This window comes from Camarhynchus parvulus, chromosome 27 (assembly GCF_901933205.1).
Source record: "Camarhynchus parvulus chromosome 27, STF_HiC, whole genome shotgun sequence".
Taxonomy (NCBI): domain Eukaryota; kingdom Metazoa; phylum Chordata; class Aves; order Passeriformes; family Thraupidae; genus Camarhynchus; species Camarhynchus parvulus.
In genome coordinates, this window is record NC_044597.1 from 3,035,391 (window position 1) to 3,054,863 (window position 19,473).

Genomic DNA, 19,473 nt, shown 5'->3' on the forward strand with positions numbered 1-19,473 from the left:
TGCCCTGAGGCGGGAGGGGCGTGGTCTGAGTAAGCCCCGCCCACCCCCGGTGGAGTTCCACCTCCCTCTCGGTACCGACCCCTCCCCATGCCGCCGCCGCACTCCTCCGCGGGCGCCCCCTGCCGGTCGGGCCCCGCCTCGCCCTACCGGCGGAGATCCCGCCCGTTCCGGCCCTCGCCCCGCCCCGGCCCGCCCCGGTCCGGCCCAGCCCCGCGCGGTAAGATGGCGGCGGCGGCGGCTGAGGCCGAGTGCGATGTGGTCATGGCGGCGCCCGACGGGCCCGGCGAGGCCGACAGCGACGAGGAGGCGCGCAGGTAGAGCGGCGGCCCGGGCGGGGAAAGGGCGGCCCCTGTCCCTGCCGGTAGGCGGGCCGCGGCCCGGCGAGGCTGCAGTGCCGCAGGGCCCGGGGCCGCGGTGCTCGGCAGGGCCGGGAGCGCGCCCGGGGACTGCGGTCGGTGCCGGCCCGGGCGGACCCCGCGGGCACAGCCCTGTGTGCCGGGCCGGCCGGGAGCGGCGGGGCTCCGCAGCGGGGCCCGGCGGGCCATGACAGCCGCGGGCCGCACGCGGCGGGGCCCGGCAGCCGCCGCCGGGTTTGCGGTGCGGTGCCGGTGCGTCCTGTAGAGCTCCCGGGATTAGAGCAGCCACCCGTTACCGGGGTGTGCCAGCAATGCGGTTCACACCCTGTGTCCCGAGGCCACACACCCGCACCGGTGTCGGGGAGCGCGTCCTCCCCCTTGTTGAGGGGTGAAGGATTAAACTCATGGGAAGGGGAGGCTCCAAACTCCTGAACCTTTTGCTGCTCCATCGCCGCATTCCCCCGGTTCTGCTCCGTTTGAAATCTGTGGGTTCCGATCCGTCCTGCCTTGCTGCGGATAACGGGAGTGCTCCATCATCCCGGAGCTCCCGGTTTGTCCGTGCCGTGCCCCGGGGGAGCTGCCAGTGTCACCTGAGGCAGAGCGAGGTGGGATCCCCACTTTTCCTGCACGTTTTCCCCTCAGGAGTGAGTGAGGTGTGGGAAGATCCCAGTCCTGGAAACTCCACTGGTTTTCCGTAGTGCCAGGTGCTGGGTTCATACCCCTGGAAGGAAAGAGCTGTTCCTGGAGGAGCTGAGGCATTTCATCTGGAAGATGATTCAGTGGAACGAAGAAGAGGAAACAAAACCAAAAGTGGCCTCTGAGGAATGGTGGTTTCAGGCTCCCATTGATGGCTTGAGGGATTCTGTGGAATTGAGGCCTGAGGAGCAGCTCCCTGGGGATTTCCTGCTGAGCAGGAGAGGAGGAGCTGCTGAGGAGGCACTTGGAGCTCCAGAGCACGGGCATCGCCCAGCCTGTGGGGCTGGGACACACCTGTGTGGGGACAGCACTCCTGCCTGTGGGGCTGGGACACACCTGTGTGGGCACAGCACTCCTGCCTGTGGGGCTGGGACACACCTGTGTGGGCACAGCACTCCTGCCTGTGGGGCTGGGACACACCTGTGTGGGCACAGAGCTCCTGCCTGTGGGGCTGGGACAGGCCCGTGTGGGCACAGCGCTCCTGCCTGTGGGGCTGGGACACACCTGTGTGGGCACAGCGCTCCTGCCTGTGGGGCTGGGACACACCTGTGTGGGCACAGCGCTCCTGCCCCCGGGCAAGCAAAATGTGCTGTTTGAAATGGTGGAAATTCAGAGGTAAAACCCTGGCTGAAGGCACAGGTGTCTGCAGGTAGTGACCTCCAGCTCTTTTCTCCCTTCCTGAGGCCGTGCACTGCTTCCATTATGTGCTGTACCTTTTCATGTTCTTTTGGGAATGTTGCACCTTTCCCTTGCTGAAATGGATCCCTATGGGCAGGAGCTGATTCCTTGGTGTTGCTCTGGGGGAGCCAGCCCTGCACACCCCGATTTCTTTGCAGTTCTGTGCATTGACCTCTTCCCTACCCCTGCCCTTTGTGTTTCACTGTGGTAGCTCAGTTGCTCTTGTGAAAATCAGGGCAATAATTGCTGTATTGGGGAGTGGAGTTGCAGCCTCAGGAGGTGTCAGGTGTTTGTGAAACATCCCAGGCCAGGTAAGAGCTGGGTGAGCTCCACATGGGACACACTGATTTGGTGCAGCCTTTGGGGGTGTATCTGTGCTCACTTCCATAAAAATCAGCAAAAATAAAGGAAAACCTTTTCAGAGTCCTTACAATAACTCAGCAATGAGGGTGCCAGGTTCTGTTGTTTCCATTTAGGGATTACAGTACAGCAGAATATGGATACTTTGCTCAAGAACTCACCTTTCTCCAAATGCATGATTCTGTTCCCTCTGGCTTAATAAAACTGGAAAGTTAGAAAATGAGCAAAAGGGGAGATCTGCAGTTCAGAATGGCTGTAACTAATGCCCTGAAGCAGCTGCAGACATGCCAGAGGGCTCCCAGGGTGTCCAGGGCACAGGAATGGAGTGTGGTCACAGGATAATTATTGTCTGCTGCTGCCTCATGGATTGTTGGGGTCCTGGCAGAAAGTGTTGATGTAATTGTGTTAATTTTATCCGTTGGTGCACCAGTGCTGAGCAGCTGATGAGCAGGACTGGGCCACCCTTAAAAACTCCCTTGTTTCTTCATTAATTTTAAAGGTTTCTCATCCATGGGAACAGTTTTTCCCTGCTCCCAGCTGCTTTGTGAGCTTGGGCCCCTGGAGTTTTGCCAGGGAGAATTTCCTTGTCATCTTCCTGGCACCTCTGGGTTCTGGCTCCCGTGCATGCTTCAGGCTGGATCTTTCTCCTTCTTCAGCACTGGAGCATATGGGAGCTTTGTTTTCTTGAAAAACCTCCAGCTGTCAGGAAAATACAGCTAGGAAATTGCAGAGCCCCTGCTGCAGGCTTGGGATGTGTTGCTGCCTCTGTGGGGGCATCAGCATTTCCCACAGCAGGGTGATGAGCCATGGAGTGACCCACAGAGTCCTGGAGGTTCTGGGCCTGGCCAGGTGTGCAGGTGTTACCTGGAGTTTGCCAGGTGTTGGTGAGCACCAAGAGGCTTTTCCAGGTGCATCTCAGTGAGCTTCCTCCAGAATAGATGTAATTTCTGGCCAGTTTTGGGGCAGCACTGACAGGAGGGAGTGAATCATCTGAGGGGCACCAGGTCATTCTGGGATAACCTGGAAATGGCTTTCCTGTTCCTGTTCTGCCTGTAAATGAACACTTGGACTTCCCAGGTGATAAACCAGCCCATTTTACTCATATGGAATTATTTTATGATCTCCTGGTCATACCACAAGCAGCAGAAGGTACTCCAGTAGTTGTTTGCTTCCCTGTGCATCTGCAGAGTATTTGAATATCTAACTCAGGCAGTTGCTTTATCCAGTAGGAAAAGGTGATCCATACCTACAGTTTCACCCTATTTCCTTAACATGAAATGTGCTTTTTTTGAGGTGAATCATAATGTAGGTGCAGTTGTTTTCCTATGGAATTCTTAAACTGGTTATCTTCCTTCATTCCAAAGGAATTGCTTCCTTCAGAAAAAAAGCAGTCTCAGGCTGATTCTAGACCCTTCCATGGGTTTTCACAGGAGTTACACTGTGGCCCTGCCAGGCAGGATGGGGCCATTGCAGGGAATTAGGTTAATTCTGAGCTCTGGGAATTACATAACAGCACAATTAAAGCTGGGGCTCGACTGCTCTCACTCGTGGCTGCAGGGAATGTTTGGGTCAATCCTTGGATTTCTTGGGGCATATTTTGGTTCTTGTGGCTCTTTTGGCCTTCTGAGTTTGCCCTCAGTTATGGGGAACGTTCTGAGGGTTTGAGCACCTTGTGGGTTCAGGTTCAGCTCTGCTCTTGGGAGGCTCAAGGCAGCCAGCCCTTTGTTACTTTTCCATGGGTGAATCCTTGGCCCATCCATGTAGAGATTTGTGTGTCCACGCTCAGATTTCCAAGCTGGGGGCTGTGTTGAGTCTCTGCCGTGGTGTCTGTGCGTTGGGGGGAGCTGATGTGCCAGGAATCAGCTCTGCTCTGCCCAGCAGGGCACAGCAGCCTGTCACACACCAGTGTGTGACCACTGCCCTGTCCCAGTGCCCACACACCCTCTGGGGGAAGCACCTTTTCCTAAAATCCAACCCAACCCTCCCTCACCCAGCTCCAGCCATTCCCTGGGGTCACCGGAGAGAAGAGCTCAGTGCTTGCCCCTCTGCAGCCCCTCGTGAGGAAGTTGTAAATATATATTCCTTTATATGTAATATGTAATGTATTCCTATATTAGTATATTTAATATATTCCTATATATGTAAATATATTCCTTTATTCCTGTATGTGCCTAAATCCTCACTCAGTGTCAAACCTCACCTGAGGACAGGTCTCTAAAGTGCACCCTGTGTATCTTCCTGGCACAGGGAGTGTTTTGTTGCTCTTCCAAGTCCTCAAAGAAGGGAGGGGAGAGTATTGTATGTCCAGGGGCAAACATGATGGCTAATTTTAAGCTCTAGACATCTGCCTGCTGTAAACTGAATTGAGATCACCCAACTTATTTTACCCCAGCAGCTGAGTCACATCTGACAGCTGAGAATCTGGGTGGGATTTCACCCCCAAAAATGCCTGATAAAGGCACCATATCCTATTGATGGAAAATCCTCTGCAAGAACTGCACAAAATTGCCAGAGCATAACAGGAAAGATTACTTGGTCAGGACAGGATTTTGGAGACTTCCTTAAATCCTGGTTATTTTAGGGTTTTGCACTGTTTCATAATGGAGGCAGGCAGGGAAGTGGGAGTGAGGGTCAGGAGAGCTGGGAGATAGTGACTCTGCCACCTGCTTAGGTGTTGGATTTCTGTCACTGGTGGTATTGCCTTGGCACATCCCTGCCCAGGAGCTGTGCCAAGCACACCTGGATCAAGAGCTGCTGGTTTACAGCTCCCTGAAAGTTCCCATGACAGAAAATCAGGTGTCTGCAGGAGTCTCATGGGGAGCTGGAGTGGGAGGTGGAAGCCACGATCGGCACTCGAGCGGGGGCAGCGTGTGGAAGCTCTGAGGAGGAGGCAGGAGTTGTTAGGCAAGCGTGGGATTGTGTCACTGTGTGCAGGATGGCTTCTCCAAGAGCTGCTGTGCTGGGAACGAGCAGGGGCTGAGCTTTCACAGGGCACAGGGAGGAGAAGGAGCCTTGTGCTGGTTCCTCCCTCCATCCTCACAGCTCGGGTGTGCGAGGGAGCATCAGCGCACGCAGCTGCTGCTTGAATTCCTTGGTCTCCAGCTGTGCCAGGAGAGGTTCAGCTTGGACATCAGGTGGAATTTCTTCTCAGAAAGGGTTGTCCAGGGAGCAGTTGGAGTTCCCATCCCTGGAGATGTTCAAGGAGCGACTGGACATGACGCTCAGTGCTCTCTGGTCTGGTTGACAAGGTGGTGATCAATGTCTAAGATCTCAGAGGTTTTCCCCAGCCCAAATGATTCCATGGAGGCAGGTTCTCTGGAGTGACTGGGACCAAAGTACTTCAAGTATTAGAGATGCTGAGAAATACCATAAAAGAGAAAAAAATAATTGCCTTGCTTGCAAGAAGAGTCACTCCCACCAGCCCCTCCTGTGCCTGTGAGTGATGAAAGACAAGCTCCTTACCCAGCTCCTTGGTGCAGCTCTTCTGTGTTTCAGCATGGAGCAGCCCAGTGAAGACACCAACCCCGTCACAAAGACACCCATTCAGCTGTGGGTGTATTTCAGCAAAGCATGATTCTTCTTCAGTGTCAAAAGTAGCAAGTGGGGAGTGCAGGCCCCAGCAGCGCAGGAGGCAGAATGAGCTCATTCAGACCACAGCATCTGTTGGGCTGAAACAATCCCCAGTGAGATCAGGGGCTGCAGTTCTCCTTGTTGGAGCCAGAGCCATGGTAAACAAGGGCTGTGTGCTCTGGATGTCATCAGGGCACAGCAGGGTAGAGCTGCTCCTGTCCTGGTGCTGGAGCTCGAGCCCAGCCTGACAGCTCCAGCAGGTCCTTTGCCTTCATGCTGCAGAGGTGATTTGCTTTCACCATCTTCATTGGAGGTGATTTGCTTTCACCATCTTCATGGTTAAGCCTTAGGCCATGTGAGCAGCAGAAATACCTGTGCTCTCCTTTCTGCCACTGTCACCCCAGGCACTGTGACTTGTTGATACATTGATCTGTATTAAAATGCTTAAAAGGAAAACAGACCAATAAAAAAAGAGCGGAAAACAGTAATCTCTGTGTGGGAGTGTTTCTCTGGCATCTCAAAGTGCCGGTGCTTTCTGAAAATTGGTTTTGCCAGGGTTATGTTTTCTTTCTCCCATTTTCCCAGCTCTTCCCTGCAGTTTGTGGCAGATGGGGTGCTCTGGCAGCCAGCCTTTAGCTGTGTCTATTAGATGGTAATTCCTCATGACAGGACAGGTAAAATGGATAAAAGAACTTGTGATTCAGCCCACTGTGCTGGACAGGTTGTGGTGGTGACTCAGGTGAGTTCTGCCATTTCTTTAGACTGTACAACAAAGACCTGAGGGAAGGAGTTTTCATAGGATCTGTGATTTTCTTTTCTATTTGTGATTAGAGAAACAAGAGAACAGTGAAACTCTTTACTGCCCAGGTTCCAAAAGTGCAGAAGTGCTGAGTAGTTTTTCCACTGCGTTCAGATATTTGATCTGTAATATTCAAAACAGGTGGCTGTGTTTGGAAACATTTTAATCATGCAGAGTTTGCATCCTCATGCTTGTGATATGGATCCATCCCACAGGCATAGTTGCACATCAGTGTAGCTGGGAGAGTGCAGAGCTCCTGGAGCTCTGCTGGGTGCTGGCTCCTGAGGAAAAGCCAGGCTGCAGCACCTGCCTCAGGTGTGATGTTGGGAGGGCTGGGCCACAGGAGGGATGGCAGTTTCCCATCTTTTCATCATTTTCTGGAGCAGGAGAGGGAGGAGCTGACCCAGGAGCCAGGACAAGGCCCTTGGGGGGCAGTGGGTATGTGCTACCCCTTGCTCTGCCCCAGTTCTTACCCATCTCATCTCCTCCCAGGGTTTAACTCCTGTGGCTGGACTCAGCTGGGATGTAGCACACAGCAAAACTTAAAACTGAAAGTGAGGAGCACACTTCCCAGCTCCCAGTGTCCATTGTTCTGCCAGCTGGGAAATCTGTGATGGCTCAGTGAAAACAAGCCCTGCATGAGGTGGTTGTGTGGGAATGGCCAATGGCAGCCTGAGCAAGGCTGCAAACATGGGAACTTGTTCCAACACAATTCCCTTTGTTCTCTCCCAGTCAGCCTGCTGAGCACTGCTCACATTTGCTGTTCCATCAGTGTTATGTGCTCTCCCTGTTGCCCTGTGCAGGTGAAAGGCTGAAGGGAGAGGAGGGAAGAGAAGGGCCTTGGTTTCCCTTAGGGGAAGCTTTGCTTTCGAGAGTTTAAGGGAAGCTGCTTCCAACCATATGTTGTGTGTTTTTAAATGTCCCAAACTGTCTCTGCAAATGCTTGCTCTTGAGTGTGAGAACTATTTCTAGACCTGTTGCCAAGGCAGTGCTAGGCTTCTGTTGCAGGCTTGTACCCATATTTCTCTTTGATTTAGCTGTCTTTTGAATGTGGAAATTGTTCTTGGCTCTGGTTTATAAGTATGTGGGACTCCTGAAAGAGCCAGCACTATCTCTTTTGTTCTGAGGTGCAGCACCTTGCAGGAGGGGGCTGTTGGATGAACTCCATACCAGGGTGTTCTGCTGGACTCTGAGGGGACTCAAAGGTGGCTTTAGGCTTCTGTTGCATCCCTGTAAAATGTGGCCAGGAAATATTGCTGAATGTCCCAGGTAAAGCCCTGGAGTAGCTGGGAGCCAGCAGAAAATGGGGTGTGCTGGGCAGTGTGTGCTGAGGAGGTCTCAGGGGAACCAGGTTAGATTTGAAGCATTAAACAGTTATGCTGCTTGGGGATCACATAGTCATCATGGTCACAATCTGTCTGGTGCCCAGTTTTTCTGAAAATGTGGTGTTTTGCTTCCTTTCAGAGAAGCAGAAGCATTCAAGGAGCAGGGAAATGCATACTATGCCAAGAAAGATTACAACGAAGCGTTCAACTACTACACAAAAGCCATAGGTGAGAACAGCTGATAATATCAATCTTTACTGAACACCATGTCTAAAACTGGAGCTGGTTGCTGATTTCAAACACACCAGTGGGGTTTCTGACAGCCCATGCTGAAAGAAAACCTTTTGCCTGCTTTAATTACCTTGGGAAATGTCACCAGATCGATAATGCCAGTCAGGGCCAATGTTCTGAAGTGCCACAAATTGTGCAGCTGCTGCATTACACTGCTAATGAGTCTTGTATTTTCTCCAGATACATGTCCCAATAATGCCAGTTATTATGGGAACAGAGCTGCCACGCTCATGATGCTGGGGAGGTTCCGAGAAGCGCTGGAGGATGCTCAGCAGTCAGTCAGGTTGGACGACAGCTTTGTGCGGGTACGTGGAGAGCTTCAGGCACCTCTTTCACTCCCTTCTCTGCACCTGTTACAGCTCTTGCAGATCCCTTTTCCCTGTGTTCCCAGGGCCATCTCCGGGAAGGGAAGTGCCACCTTTCCCTAGGGAATGCCATGGCTGCCAGCCGCTGCTTTCAACGAGTTTTAGAACTGGATCATAAAAATACCCAGGCACAGCAGGAGGTAAGGGGATCTTCAGGTTGAACTGTCCCCAGGAGATGCTCAGGAGGCTGAGCTGGCCAAAGGAGAAATGGAGAGTGGTGTAAGGCAGCTGTCCTTGTGTCTCTTTCACAGGGTACATTTTCCTGGACTCTCAGTTCAGTCACTTTATTTCAAACTGATTTTAATGCTGGCTAAAGCATTCATGTCATCTGCATTATTGGTCCATGGTCTGCAGTAGTTTTGGCTCTGACATTCAGGGATTGGCTTTTCAAATGCTGCTTGGTGGCATTTCAGAGCAGACACTGTCCTGCAGCACTCGTGTGTTTGTTCTGTCTTTCAGCTGAAGAATGCCACGACTGTGCTTGAGTATGAAAAAATAGCTGAAGTGGATTTTGAGAAACGGGATTTCAGGAAGGTGAGATTAACTTGTTTGCTGTGGTCTTGTATGAAAATTAGTGTGTTTGACATGGCCCAGGTAGGTGTGTGGCTGGTTTCCTGGCTGGGTGTTTGGGAGGTGCTGTGCCACATCTGTTGGAGCAGGGCTGGCTGGTGAATGGTGTCAGCTCTGGAAGTGGCAGAGCTCGTGCTCCCTGAGCGCTGACCAAATGACAAGTGAGGAGGTGACTGGCTCAGGCCAACCCTCTGTCACTGTTTGCTCTGCAGGATGAGTGAAGTCATGATTGAGCTGTTTGAGACAGATTTTGTCAGCAGCATTTGATCACACTTTGCTCCTGAAATGCATATCCAGAATTCTTCTTTCTCAACTCTTTGAAAGAAAAAAAAAATTAAAAGAAAGGCATGCTGTGTGCCAGCGAGGGTCATACAAGGAGGAATGCAGATCTTCATGGGGCATTCTCCTTACAGCTTCCAAATCTTTCTTCCCAAGGATTGTAACAGGATGCAGCTGGTACTGACCTGATAGAACAAGAAATGACAGCATAAAATCTGAAAGGCACCAAGCACTTCTCATGCAACTGTTTCTGTGCAGTGGATGCATGTAAGGCTCAGATTTATCCCAGAAAAGAGGTTGTCCAGTACATTGAGCTCATTGTTCAGGTCACTCTTAGGCTAAGCTCAAGATTTTGGAAGGGTAAATCCCAGCTTTGCATCACCTGTTTGTGAGGAGCAAATGGGATGTGTGATCAATCTGAATTTCCTGTGTAAGAATTGCCCTGCCTGGGCATCTGCATCTGTCCCTCACTTCCCCAGTCCCACTTCACTGGGGAGGCTGACATGAAACTTGATCTTTGTTTCTGGAGAGCTGCTCCTGCCTCACCCAGGAGCCCTTGGCTCTGGAGCACAGTGCTTCCCACAGCAGGGCCGTGATGTCACGGGCTGAGGAGCAGATGAACCTTGGGGAACAATGCCCTGTTCTTGCACAGATGTCCCCACCAGAGTGCAGGGATGGAGAAGACTCATTAGCTCACCCTGCCCATGGCTGTCAGGCCAGTAGAAGATCAGTCCTTGCACTGTACTTTTTTGTGTTTTGTCCAGTCCAAACTGTCTCAGTCTATTGAATTTCTGTCCTTCCCACATGGCTTTATACTGCAGGAAACAGGGGCAGGATTGTCCTTCTTGGTTCTTTCTTTGGGGCTTGCAGTTTAGAAGGGTTAAAGGGATGAACTTCCTACAGGTGTCCCTTGAGTATTGTGTAGTGCACTGTCACACTAACACAGCAGGTGCCTCAGACCTTGGCACACAAAGAACAACCTTTGAAAAAGGTATGTTCTTTGAAAAACATACCAGGAAAACACCACAACCTTTGGAAAAGGTATGTACTTTAAAAAGCATAACAGGAAAGTAGCTTTTTTGAATGTGGAAAATCTTCCAATGCAATCAGGAAAATTTTCCAATGCAATGTGTCTCCACCATTGGAAATTGGAAATGAAATCCTAGATGGAGACACAGAAAACAGTGAGGTTTTCCCAGATTCTTCACACCTTTCATTAGCCTGAAGTCATGGTGCAGAATTTGTTCTCTGTGTGGGGTTCACTGTCTTGTGTCTGATGTTGTAGCTTAGGAAACTTGAAGAAGCAGTGGAGATGGGTGTCTGCACTCACCTTCCTGATCAAACACAAACCTCAAGGCATGGGCCAGCAGTTCAGAGCAGACCCTTGGCTGTTTGCTGTGCTCAGGGCTGTGATTTCTCCCACCCCAGGTTGTGTTTTGCATGGATCGTGCTCTGGAGTTCGCTCCCGCCTGTCACCGCTTCAAAATCCTCAAGGCCGAGTGTTTGGCACTGCTGGGCCGGTACCTCGAGGCACAGTCTGTGGCCAGGTGAGTGTCTGAGGGCTGGGCATGAGGGGCACCTGCTGGGGAATCCTGGCTCCATGCCTGCAATAATTGAGGGAATAGAAAATACAAATATTCCTTAGTGTGTGGTGGTGTTGGCAGGGGTCCCAGGACAAGGGATGAGAATCTTGACTCTGTGTTTCAGAAGGCTGATTTATTATTTTATTATATATATTATATTAAAAGAAAATTATATATTAAAACTATGCTAAAAGAATAGAAGAAAGGATTTCATCAGAAGGCTTGAAAGGAATGGAATAGAAGGATAATAAAATCTTGTGACTGACCAGACAGTCTGAGACAGCTGGACTGTGATTGGCCATTAATTAAAAACAACCACGTGAGACCAATCAAAGATGCACCTGTTGCATTCCACAGCAGCAGATAATTATTGTTTTTCTTTTCCTCTGAGGCTTCTCAGGAGAAAAATCCTGTCAAAAGGATTTTTGATAAAATATGTCCATGACACTTAGTGCACGTTATGGGAAATGGATTTGTAGAGAGCTCTTAGGGCTTGGCAGAAGTTTCCATCCACATGGAAACTTTGAGACAAGAAATGCTGAGAAACTGTCAAAACTTTGAGATATTGGTGAGAGAGAAATGGAGCTAGAAAAAAGTTTCAAAAGATGACCTTGCAAATAAGACTGGATACTCTGGAGAAATAGAACTATAAAAGATGCATTGTAGTAGGAGCCACGAGGAGTAATTTTAGACGATTGGCTTTAAGGCATCTACAGCATGGTGTGGCAAAAGCTGATAGGCCAAGAAATGCTTATAGTGCATTGTAATTAAGAAATAGTTGGCTTCTGATTGTGATGGTATGGATTATAAAATCTGTGTTACCCTTCTCATGAGACTGAAAATAAAATAAATTAAAATTTTTAAATGCCTCTCATTTGCCCCATCTCTGAGTCAAGAAAAGGGTATTGTCCAGCAAAAGTTGTGATGCAGAGGGAATGTGTGAATTTATCCTCATAAGTCTTCCTAGGAAGCTGCATCCAGACCCCATTCACAACCAGCCATCCTGCTCAAGGAGGCTTCTGTCCTTTTACCCTACCTGAACCACAGACTTGTTAAAATAACTGGGTACTGTCACTGTCATATTTTCTGAAAAATCCTCTTTGCCCAGGATTCTTCTCCTGGGAAGCTGAGAAGCCTCAGGGAAAAAGGAAAACCATATTATCTCATTTGCTTCTCTTGTGTTTTGCTGCTTTGGAATGTGGTTTGGAGATTGTTTAGCCAACATGGGAATTGTTTTGACTTAATGACCAATCAGGGCTCTGGAGAGAGAGTCATGGGTTTTTCATCAGTGTCTTGCTAAGCCTTCTGTCTGTATCCTTTCTCTATTCTTTAGTATAGTTTTAGTATAGCATTCTTTAATAGAACATAGTAACATAAAATAATAAATTAGCCTTCTAAAAACATGGAGTCAGATTCCTTCATTCCTCCTCTAGCAGAGGACCCAGAAAATACCACAGGGAGGTATTTTCTCAGTGGAGGGAGGTTCTTGTGGATGTCAGGAGGCAGCAGGAGCAGGGAGGATGTCCTTTATTTCTCTGTTGCAGTGACATCCTGAGGATGGACTCCACCAACGCCGACGCGCTCTACGTGCGCGGGCTGTGCCTGTACTACGAGGACTGCCTCGAGAAGGCTGTGCAGTTCTTTGTGCAGGCCCTCAGGATGGCCCCTGACCATGAGAAGGCCTGTCTTGCCTGCAGGGTAAGTGGTGAAAATGGGCATGTAAAATCACCAGGATTTGGGTTTTTTAAACCCAACGCGTAGTTTGGTTCTGCTGGATCAATCAATCCCTTCTCCCTCCGTCATCGTTGCCTTTCTGCTGGATCAATCCCTTCTCCTTCCATCATCCATGAGAAACCCAGCAGACAAGACAGGCTAAGTGGTGGAGATGGGGCTGTAAAATCACCAGGATTTGGGGTTATTTTTAATTCAGCACATAGTTTGGTTCTGCTGGATCAGTCCCTTCTCCCTCCATCATCATTGGCTGTCACTGTCATATTTTCTGGAAAAATCCCTTCGCCAGGATTTCTTCTCCTGGGAAGCTGAGAAGCCTCAGAGAAAAATGAAAGCAATAATTATCTGATTGTTTCTCCTGTGTTTTGCTGCTTTGGAATGTGGTTTGGAGATTGTTTATCCGACAGGTGCTTGTTTGATTGGTTTCATGTGAATTGTTTTAATTTAATGACCAATCACAGCCCAGCTATGTCAGGACTCTGGAAGCAGTCACAAGTTTTTTATTATATCTTGCTAAGCCTTCTGTCTGTGTCCTTTCTCTGTTCTTTAGTATAGGTTTAGTATAGTATTCTTTAATATAATATCATAAAATCATAAATTAGCCTTCTAAGAACATGGAGTCAGATTCTCAATTCCTCCTTTGTCCTGGGGACCCAACAAATACCACAATTGGCTTTCCCAGATCTCCAGGAGCAGGCTGTGTGTCCCGACCTTCCCAAAGACAACCAAGCTCCTAGAAACTGTTTCTTAGCAGATTGTGATATGTGGAAGCATCCTCCCTTCCCTCACTCTTTGTTCCCTGGTAAGACAGAGGAGGAATAAAACCAGATAAATTGGTTTTAAAGGGACTTCTGACTTTCAGGTCCAATATCCAGGCCAATACTCTGACTTTTATTTAACACTGTTCCTCTGTGTTGCGTCTTCCTTGTGTGGTTCTTCAACTGACTTTAAATCTGTTCATATGCTCTCAAAAAGTGAACTCCTGGTCCTTTTATTTTAATCCATGAATTTACTGCACTGTCATGTTCTCTCCTTAAAAATCAGGCAGCCTTTTTCCTATGGAGGATGCCTGGAACTGGCACTGGCTGTTCCTTAGTGCTTCTCTTGGGGGAAAAGGCAAAGTGAGATCATTTCAGCTGCAAGGCTGTGAGTTGTATCCTGACTGTTGTGTTGTTCTGGCAGAACAAGGTGCTTGCCCCCCTGACCTCATTTCCTTACCCAGGTGTGTTTCCTTTCAGAATGCCAAAGCACTTAAAGCGAAGAAGGAAGATGGGAATAAAGCATTCAAGAAAGGCAACTACAAACTAGCATATGAACTGTACACAGAGGCACTAGGAATAGACCCAAATAATATCAAAACAAATGCCAAACTCTACTGCAACAGAGGGACGGTTAATTCAAAGGTAAGGGGTGTTCTATGGCAGGTGTCTGTTTCCAAATCCCTCACCATGGCAGTGATCAACCACAGAGGAGTTATTCTGGAGAGCACAGGCTCCCCTGGCTGCTGGGCAGCTGCATCTCTGAGGCCATGGGCAGTGTTTCAGGGTTTTGTGCTTGCACAACACTTGGATCAGTTCCCAACAGCCAGCAGAAACAACTCCTGCAGAAACAAAACTCAAATACTTGGGCTGCATAGAGTGGGAGGGAGAGGAGGGACGTGCTTCAGCCTTATCTTAGTCAGCAAAAAGCACCCCTGTCTCTGTTTGTTTCCTTCCCAGGAATGAACAGATTTATTTTCCTATTCTTTTTGTAAATCATGTCTTGCTTTGTGTTTTTATGTTTTAAAAAAAGACCTAATTTAAAGCCCCATGACACTTTGCTGTTGAATTTTAGTCCTGCACTGTCCAGAGAAACAGCCAGTGATGTGACAGTGCTCCCAATTCCCACCCTGTGCCCTCTGGGCATTTTTCTTCCTCAGCTGTCCCAGTGTTGATGCTGCTTCCCCAGACACCCCCCCACTTGGTCAAGAGACTGTTCCCAGAACCTGGGAAGTGGGATGAGCTGGAGGCCGCATAATGCATGTCTTACATGTTTGTGTCTGAAAACAAACAACACTTTTTCTAAAAGACTTCTTTTAAATATTTTTAGGTTTATCTTCCTGCCCAGGAATTAGTTTGGACACAGAATTGGGGTTGTTATCAGGCAGGCCCTTGGTTTTGAGTGCATTTCTTACACAGAAACACCACACAGCTCTGTCATGTCACTGGCCAAGCCTCTGGTGGGTTTTTTTCCCCCAGTGAACAAAAGCTCTGTGTTTGTGAGAAATTAGAAAAAAAAAAACCCTAGATGGAGACACAGAAAACAGTGATATTTTCCCAGATTCTTCACACCTTTCCTTAGCCTGAGGTCATGGTGCAGAATTTGTTCTCTGTGTGGGGTTCACTCTCTCGTGTCTGCTGTTGTAGCTTAGGAAACTCAGAGAGGCGATCGACGACTGCACGAACGCGGTGAAGCTGGATGACACCTACGTCAAAGCCTACCTGAGGAGGGCACAGTGGTGAGTGCACCTTGGCACTGGGCACCTCTGGGGGCAGCTCTGAGGGACAGGAGCACAAATCTGGAGCTTGACTGAATAGCAGGGCCCCACCCCCGAATTTATTACTTTTCGTCCTTATGGTGCTGAGGAGATTTGGGTGGCTCTCTGTGGCCTCTCCTGCCTACCTGGATCTGGCACTGCCTCTTGATGGTGTATTTATAGCATCATTTGGGTTGGAAAAGACCTCCAAAATCATTGTCTTGCCTGCAGGGTAAGTGGTGGAGATGGGGCTGTAAAATCACCAGGATCTGGGGTTTTTTTAAACTCAGTACATAGTTTGGTTCTGCTGGATCAATCCCTTCTCCCTCCTTCTGATGTTCCTGTGAAGGACACCTTGGCCACCTGTGTTTCTTTCCACAGTTACATGGACACAGAGCAATATGAAGATGCTGTAAGAGACTATGAGAAGGTTTATCAGACAGAGAAAACAAAAGGTGAGCACAAAGGCACTCTGTGTGTGTGCACAAATTTCCCTGAACTGGCATTATTTTTGTTGTTCCTTTTTTCCACCACAATATGCTGTGATTTGCAGCCTAATACCCCAGCAGGACAATTTGGAGAAGCCCTCAGAAGCACTGGAAATCTCTGGTGTGGTTTCTCTCCCAGCTCTGAATGCTGAGGTGATAATTCACCTTGTGTCTGGGTTCAGAATGTCTGGTTTTGCTTCTTGTCTTGACTGTCCCCTTGTTTTTTGAATGTCCTGAAGTGCAAGGGATGGAGTAACTCCTCCCCTCTGTTGTGCTCCTTTCCAGAACACAAGCAGCTCCTAAAGAATGCACAGGTGGAACTGAAAAAGAGCAAAAGGAAAGACTACTACAAAATCCTGGGGGTGAACAAAAACGCCTCTGAAGATGAGATCAAGAAGGCTTACAGGAAAAGAGCACTAATGCATCATCCAGGTACCTCCTGCAGCCCTTGTGTGCCCTGTGCAGCCAGCACTGAGGCAGAAATGTGTGTGGAAGAGGGAATTCCTGGGAAAGAGCAGCTCTGACCCCACAGATCTGGAGCAGGAGTTCGGGAGTGTTTAACATTATCCATTTGCACTGAAAATGAAACATTAACATTGGGAGCATTGAACTGAAAATGAAACAATATTTGGAGTGTTTAACATTATCCATTTGCACTGAAAATGAAACACTGACATTGGGAGTGTTTAACATTATGCATTTGCACTGAAAATGAAACATTAACATTGGGAGTGTTTAACATTATGCATTTGCACTGAAAATGAAACATTGACATTGGGAGTGTTTAACATTATGCATTTGCACTAAAAATGAAAAGTTTTTTCCTGCTTGTTTGTGCATCCCCAGACAGACACTGTGGAGCAAGTGCAGAGGTACAGAAGGAAGAAGAGAAGAAATTTAAGGAGGTTGGTGAAGCCTTTACCATCCTGTCAGATCCCAAGAAGAAGGCTCGCTATGACAATGGGCAGGACTTGGAAGAGGATGGATTAAACATGGAAGGTCAGTGCTCTTTACACCACTCTGCCATGGCAGCCTTTAACCCTTTAGAGTCTGCCTTACCCCTAAAGCAAGTCTGTTGTTGGGAATGGTTCCATGAATTGACTTGGTTTAGTCCTTGACAAAAAGTTGGGATGAACTGAGTGGTTCTAGCTAGGAGCAGCCTGGGACACTACTGGGTGTTGGCTCAGCTGGTGGGCAGAAATCTGTCACAGGATATGGTAAATAGTGTCATTGTGAGTCCCTAAATGCTGCTTCTGCAGATCCTTAGGCTGCCCTGTGGCTGGTTCTCTCTGCTTTACCTGTTTGTGGTCACTGCATGGCCCTGGAGCCAGCCCTGAGTCCCCTTCTGAGACACTCTCAGTGAGCTGACAGCTCCTGAACTGAGGGAATGTGATGGTTGTTTAGCTGTGCAACTCATGAATTCCTTCTCTTCCCTGTAGAATTTGATGCAAATAACATCTTCAAGGCCTTCTTCAGCGGGCCAGGGGGCTTCAGCTTTGAAGGTAGGTGAGATGTTCTCCTCCCAGCCGTGGAATTGTGAGTGCACAGAGCCCCTGGCAGGGCAGCTGGGGCTCCCAGTGGATGTGCTGCTTGAGGAGAGCATTTGGCTGTTGCACAAATCTCTTTCCAAGTTCTGCCTGCACAGTGTCAGCTGGTTCTGCTTCTTCTGGGTCCAAAGCCCCAAACTTGGGGACTCCTCATTCTGGAGCTGTGTGTGGCCTTGGCCATCCATGTGCTGCTTAGGTTTGCACTAAACCAATTTGGATTTGAAAAATCCTGATTATTTTCCATTTTCTTTTTCAGCTTCTGGGCCTGGAAATTTCTTTTTCCAGTTTGGCTAAGAAGCAAACAAACACAAATCAAACCACACATACCTGATCTGCTTCTTTTAACCTCGAGTACGGACAGCCCCAGACTCCTCCTCCATCACGTCTCGTTGTCCTTTAGAGCAGTTTCATTTCTGGGTTGGAGCCTCTGTTTGTGTGTTGTGTGTGTGAAGAGGAAACCAGCTCGGGAGGGGAAGGCTTGTGAATTTTGTTTTACTGTTAACTTTATTAAAAAAAAAATTTGAAAAAAATAAAGCTTTGAATCTTTTGGTCCCTCCATGCTGGCCCGTGCTTTCAGCTGCTTCTGCCCCTCAACACAGAGGATTTCCTGGAATCTTCCCAGAATCTCCACATGTGTGAGGGAGAAAGAATTCCTGGTTTGTTTCTGGTTGCTTCCAAAGCAGCATGTCCAGGGTTTGGAGTAACTTGTAAGTTATCTTAATCTTTTGGAAATACTGCCAAGGCTCAATCCAGTTTTGTACAATCCCATTTCACCTGCAAGCCTGGCTTCTTGGCTCTTTTTATTTCTTTTTTTTTCCCATGGTTCCCCCAGCAAGGCCCACTTGGGCATTAAACTTCTGTGATAACCTGTGAGCTTACAATTCTGTATCAGAGAAATGCTGCTTGGAGTTCAAAGGGCAGCTTATGTGAGAATTCCCTGTGATGCAGCTGGAATTAAGGGCTTTGTGTTCCCAAGATTGTCCTGTTTAAGGGAATATTGAATTTGCTCTGGGCTGAATTCCTTCACTGTACTTTTTTAAATTAATCCACTTGAATATTTTATATTTGTGCTAAACTTGATTTTTGTTGAGCTTGATGTGTGATTTCCTGTTACTGATCCATGACATGGGTGAGTCTTTCAATGCGAAGTGAATTCCAGGCAGGGATGGTGGGTGCTTGGGGATGTGCAGTGTCTGGTTAACCTGGCTGAGTGGTTTTCCTCTGGCAGTGATTTACTCCTCCAAAGCAGCAAGAAAATGCAAAGTCCAGCTCTGAGCTGGCAGTCTGTGCTTTTCTCTTGTGCAGTGTCAGGACAGGAGCTGGAGGGATGGATGAGCTTCTGGCCTGGAGCTGTGTCCTGCTGGGGTTGGTGTGGGGCACTGCCTGTTAGCAGTTTGATTTTTCACCTAAAAGGTGATTTTACAGCAAAGTCTCAGCTGGGAGAGAACTCTGCTTGTGGAATTGCCCCCCTTTTCTGGACAGCATGGCCCAGGTGCCTGTGTGAGCTCCTGTCTGGTGGGTTCTGGAGCTTGGTGCTGTCAGGCCCAGTCCCAGGGGGTTGTGCTCAGCCTGGGGTGTTGGGGAGCAGTGGGGCTGTGGCTGGGGGTCCTGAGGGGCAGTGGGGCTGTGGCTGGGGGTCCTGAGGGGCAGAGGGGCTGTGGCTGGGGGTCCTGGGCTGACCCTGCCAGTGTGGGGCTGTTGGAGGCTGCAGTTTGCTCAGAGGATGGGTGTTTGTGCATGCTGGGCTGTGCTGAGAGAACCTCCCAGTGACTCTTTGCTTTCCCACAGCAGAACAAACCCTGCAGGGAGCTCATTGCACCAGGTGATCACTGGGAACGGCACCTCTTTGTCTTCCTCCCTGCCTCCCGAGGGCTGGGTGTGCCCTCCAGCAGGACAGGGACTGTGAGTTCCATGGTGTCTTGACAATCTGCTTAAATAGAGGGAAAATTTAAGGGCTTAAATTTCAGCACTGCAGAATTGAATATTTTACAGCTCGTTTGAAACTCAGCTTTCTAAGTGAACCAGTGCTGAGTAATACTTTCAAAACCTGACTCTCCCACGTTTGTTCAAGTCCTTCACACCAGTGTGAGGGATGAGGGATGGACCCACCCAGGTGCACCAAGAGCAGCTGGGTCCTGGCACTTTTCAGGCTCTGAAATGGTGAAAAAACGTGGGGAACTGAAATACTGGTCTATGCACACTGATGCTTCCTTCCCCAGCTTTCCTGGCACTGTAATCTGAGTTTACAAGAGTTTAGTGGCATTTGGTTCCATGACATCTGGTCCTGTGTGTGTGTGTGTTGATGTCACTGTGCAGTTTG

General features: G+C 48.9%; 1 protein-coding gene across 1 annotated transcript; it reads left to right on the forward strand.

The window, feature by feature from the left end:
- Positions 1–189: 189 nt before the first annotated feature.
- On the forward strand, positions 190–17,708 carry DNAJC7 (DnaJ heat shock protein family (Hsp40) member C7). Its single transcript, XM_030966192.1, has 14 exons — positions 190–314; positions 7,924–8,012; positions 8,256–8,380; positions 8,467–8,580; positions 8,900–8,974; positions 10,718–10,836; positions 12,417–12,570; positions 13,842–14,006; positions 15,009–15,100; positions 15,500–15,573; positions 15,892–16,038; positions 16,453–16,605; positions 17,046–17,108; positions 17,410–17,708. The coding sequence occupies exons 1-14, from the start codon at positions 223–225 to the stop codon at positions 17,445–17,447; spliced, it is 1,500 nt and encodes a 499-aa protein (XP_030822052.1). The 5' UTR covers positions 190–222; the 3' UTR covers positions 17,448–17,708.
- Positions 17,709–19,473: the final 1,765 nt, after the last annotated feature.